Source organism: Miscanthus floridulus, chromosome 15, assembly GCF_019320115.1.
Source record: "Miscanthus floridulus cultivar M001 chromosome 15, ASM1932011v1, whole genome shotgun sequence".
Taxonomy (NCBI): domain Eukaryota; kingdom Viridiplantae; phylum Streptophyta; class Magnoliopsida; order Poales; family Poaceae; genus Miscanthus; species Miscanthus floridulus.
This window is the reverse complement of record NC_089594.1, coordinates 9,208,426-9,213,013: the sequence shown is the minus strand read 5'-3', so window position 1 is coordinate 9,213,013 and position 4,588 is coordinate 9,208,426. Positions and strand designations below refer to the sequence as shown.

The following is a 4,588-nucleotide window of genomic DNA, read 5'->3' as shown; positions in this document are numbered from 1 at the left end:
TTTAATGAAAATTTATTATTTCCCTATGTTCTCATGAGCACAAAACTACAAAATTAAATCATTTTAGCTCTATTTCAAGAGAAGCAAATTTTAGGCTGTTACATTTTGTATAGTATGACTAAATATACAATTTATATATGTAAAGTTCAAATATACAAGAAAGTATGGACATTTATGTATGTAAAAAAAATATTTATTACAGAAAACAGATTTTACGATTATTTAGGGACTAAACAACAAGGTTGATCATCATTTACGGTTTAAATATTGTTTAAATGGCCCAAATGACCATTTAGGCGAACCGTGCCTAAAATTCGACCCCATGTATGAGCACAACTTGATGGAATAGTTTGTCAAACTGCCCTTTATAATTCAAAAACCAGTACTTTAAATCCTTAGATATTTTGAGTAACTCCAAATTTTCACAATTTTATTTTGGATATCAAACTAGAAAAAAAATGAAGGAACCTGATTTTCAAAACTCTGGATTCTAGTTTTAGGACATTAGAGGAACTGAAGTTAGAGATCCAATTTTGATTTTGTTGAAACAACCAAGCTTTGAGATTTGAAAAGCATTACCAGATTTCAGGGCAGTAAAGCACCGTGGTGAAACCAAATGCACACAAAGGATTATTATTCCAGACACGCATTTCAGTAATAAACTATACACCATGTAATCTCACATAGAAGATCACAGTGAAGCACAAGGCAAGGTATGTTGAATTTTTTAGTAAGCTGTTCGTAATAATCTGATTAATCTAACGAACGAAAGGCCTCCACTTTGTTCTGGAGCACATGATCCTTTTGGTAAAAAGACCCACCATGGAAAGCCAGAAAGACACATGCATGCATTTTTCTTAAAGCAGCTAATAAAGTTATTAAGGGAAAAATACATAATTAAACATGAACGTGCTATCCATGAGAGTTTGGTGAAATGCTTGCAGAGCAAGTTATGTAACATTAGCATGAGCCCCTAAACTCTTTCGGAATATATGCTAACTATAACCTATAACGTAGAGGAGCCATGTGCCGATGTATATTTAGATCCTTTTTCATCATTATCATTATTATTATCTTGATGGTGTTCATCATCTCGATTATTTGCGTAGGCACTGATCATACCAGCTGCAAGTTACACATGGGACATGGCTTATGGCTGTAACCAGTGAGGTCGTTGATGATTCCCACGTAAAACCTCCCATGAGCGACAGTTTAAAAGTCCAGCAGGGTACCTCTTGGATGGACCGACAAGAGCACACAGCACTCAGTAGCAATGGCAGCGCCTGTGGCAGCAGTAGTGCTCCTCCTCTTCCTCCTGCAACTGGCCTCCTTGTACCCCAGCGCGATCCTTGCCGATGCGGTGCTTGGTCGGAAGGCGGGTCTCCTCGTCATGGACGACGCCGACGAGTCGGCGGAGAGTATTAATGCCCCGGCGGCGGCTGGGCCGCCGGGGAGGTACGCCGTGATCTTCGATGCCGGCAGCACGGGGACCCGTATGCACGTCTTCAGGTTCGACAACAAGATGGACCTCGTCGGGATTGGCCACGCCATCGAGTTCTTCGCCAAGGTATAGCCTCATGACAGCACAACGACGAACCCGTTTTCTTCCCTCTCTCGTTTTCTTTTGGCCCGTTGTTGGCTGATAGTACAAGAAAACCAGCTGCCAGTGCTTGTGTAGTTGTGTACACTGCAACCAAAGAGTATATATGTTATTGTTACTGATTGGGCAATGAGCATGCTGCAGACAGCGAAAAATTGGTTGGATGGTCCTCACAATGTACCGTGAGCACCTACCACGGATTCACGACACGTGTCTATGTAAAATCATCCAATACACGTATGTGTTAGATAATTTTGCATGCACACGTGTCATCGATTAGTGGTAGGTGCCAACGGATGTCCCATGAGGACTGTCTCTCGAAGTTTTTCCCTATAGGAGTATAGGTAGTACAAGTACAATACATTTATGCGTGGATTTCGATAGATAATGTAACATCATGCATGTCCTCGACCTTGTTAATTTGTTGGTGCAGGTGAAGCCTGGGCTAAGCTCATATGCTGGGCAACCCCAAGAGGCCGCAAACTCCATACTACCTCTTGTCAAGAAGGCCAAGAGGGTTGTCCCTTCGCAGCTAATGGAGAAAACCCCTCTTAAGCTTGGAGTACGTGAAAACAAATTCCTACCTTTTTCTTAAGTGAAACACTGTCAATATAATTGAATCATTTATGAAATGCATATATCCTCCTCTGGACTCTAGTCACCAGTTGACAAGGTACAGTAATAAGATTATAGGTGATGTGGTCTACTTACAAACAAATGGATCATCACACTCCTTTTTTTAAAAGAAAATTGCGCACTAGAATAAATTTGAATAGTACATCTAGTATGACCTTTACAGTTTTTTTATTACCAAAATCAAGGGGTTGCATATATAACATGAAACCGAAGAAAACTAATCAAAGCAAAATTGGTGTGAAGCTATATATCCACCAGAATTAGCAATATCAACAGGTTCTTTGTGTATCCCTAATGTTTTCTTTTATTGTACCAATCGAATCTTCAGGCAACTGCAGGGTTGAGACTTATCGGAGGCGAACGAGCCGACAGGATTCTTGAAGCGGTAATATATTGCATCTTAATTACCTATGAGTTTTGTATCAGCACTTGGCACACACCATCATAGCAGACATGAACATGATAATATATATTAACCGAAGGACTAATTAAAGATATTCCAAATTACATACAGGTTAGGGATCTTGTCCACACCAAGAGCCAATTCCAATACAACCCTGATTGGATCAATGTTATTGAAGGATATCAAGAAGGGTCTTATCTATGGGTATGGCTTAGTTTTTGGCAGCCATGCATATATTGACACCCCCTCCACATCATGCACACACGCACACTCTACACTATTTGTTGTATGTATATATGTCTATTGTTACAATTTGCTAGCGTATGGCATTTGATGGTGTAGGTTGCTCTAAATTATCTGTTGGATAAACTGGGAGGGGATTACTCCCAGACGGTCGGTGTAGTTGACATGGGAGGTGGATCCTTGCAAATGGCCTATGCCATTTCTGCAAATGATGCCGCAAAGGCTCCTAAAGTACCGGATGGAAATGATCGCTATGTTACAAAAGAGTATCTTAAAGGGAAAGACTATAACATCTATGCTCACAGGTCTGAATTCATCGCATTAGCTTGGATAAAAGGCTAGTTTGTCAATTTTTTTAATTATAAGGCGATATATACAAGGAGTGGTCACCGAGAACCTTTAAATTTTCTTGCAGCTACTTGCACTATGGTGCTTTTGCAGCTCGAGTAAAGATTCTAAATGCAAAGTGTGGACAATTTAGTTTCTGCATGCTGCGTGGATTCAAAGGTGTGTATGTTGACCTTGCTCATACAAGCATTTCATTTTTATTTTTATTTCAAGAATTTTATAATTTTTAAATGTAATGTTCCCTATTTTTTAAAAGGTAACTACACATACAATGGGCAGCAATATGATGCAACCGCCTCACCTGAAGGAGCAGTGTATGAAAAATGTAGGGAAGAGATAACTAAGGCACTAAACCTGAGTGCCCCATGTAACACAAAGAGTTGCACCTTCAATGGTGTGTGGAATGGGGGAGGTGGAGCTGGCCAGGACAACCTCTACCTTGCATCAAGCTTTCACTTTTTGGCCGCACAGGTATTAATTAAAACTAATAATTCCTCAAATTATGATCGATATGTAATTGGAATGTGTGCAAGCCACAGTATGTATGTTAACATTTTCTTCTCCACATGAAAAGGTTGGGATCATAGACGGGAAATTCCCCAGTGCAAAGTCGACCCCTTCTGCGTTCAGAGTTGTTGCAAAGAAGGTTTGCCAAATGAGTGTTAAAGAAGCAAAAGCTGCATACCCCAGTGTTCAGGACATCCATGTGCCATACTTGTGCATGGATCTTACTTACCAGTACACATTGCTCGTAGACGGCTTCGGTTAGTAGAGAATTAGTTCTAAATATTATTTACTCCACATGCAAGAAACTTCTTTGTAGTAAAATAGGATGTTACACATCATGCATGTATATGTAATTCATGTGATTGTTGTGTGCTTGTGTAGGCCTGAAGTCAATAAAAAAGGTCACATTGGTATCCAAGGTGAAACATGGAGAGTACTACGTTGAAGCTGCGTGGCCTTTGGGTACTGCCATTGAGGCATTGTCACCCAAAAAGGGGCATGGATCTGCATGAGATAGGCTTTGGGCCTACAAGCAACAACACAACCTGAGCGCATGTTAACAAGGGGTCAATAACTGAAGTAGTGTGTATTCAAGTATAAATTGCTATTATATCTTTCAATATATATGTGTTCTCCAACGTATTACAATAATTTCATTGTGAGGGGCAGCCATGATTCATGCTGACATTAACTTAGTTCCATCCCAATTCAATCATGAGCATTTAATTTGTAACTTTCGGGCAGTTTTAATTTACAGTTGCCTACTTAGTGTTTTTAGAAGTGAGGCATATAGAACCCGTGGACCCCTTGCTTAATTTGCGCGAGCCCTCCTTGCCACTACGTTACACCAG

At 40.1% G+C, this 4,588-nt stretch overlaps 1 protein-coding gene across 1 annotated transcript; it reads left to right on the top strand.

Moving 5' to 3' along the window:
* The first annotated feature begins 1,273 nt into the window (after nucleotides 1-1,273).
* LOC136509071 (probable apyrase 3) lies at nucleotides 1,274-4,289 on the top strand. Its single transcript, XM_066503877.1, has 9 exons — nucleotides 1,274-1,567; nucleotides 2,034-2,162; nucleotides 2,565-2,621; nucleotides 2,751-2,843; nucleotides 2,982-3,187; nucleotides 3,298-3,389; nucleotides 3,487-3,701; nucleotides 3,805-3,994; nucleotides 4,119-4,289. The coding sequence occupies exons 1-9, from the start codon at nucleotides 1,274-1,276 to the stop codon at nucleotides 4,247-4,249; spliced, it is 1,407 nt and encodes a 468-aa protein (XP_066359974.1). The 3' UTR covers nucleotides 4,250-4,289.
* Nucleotides 4,290-4,588: the final 299 nt, after the last annotated feature.

Excerpts from the sequence above, each read along its gene's own strand:
- LOC136509071 (XM_066503877.1), top strand. The coding sequence starts at position 1,274 with ATGGCAGCGCCTGTGGCAGCAGTAGTGCTCCTCCTCTTCCTCCTGCAA. Across the intron at positions 2,163-2,564 it reads AAACCCCTCTTAAGCTTGGA|GCAACTGCAGGGTTGAGACT; the intron begins GTACGTGAAAAC and ends TCGAATCTTCAG. Across the intron at positions 2,622-2,750 it reads CCGACAGGATTCTTGAAGCG|GTTAGGGATCTTGTCCACAC; the intron begins GTAATATATTGC and ends AATTACATACAG.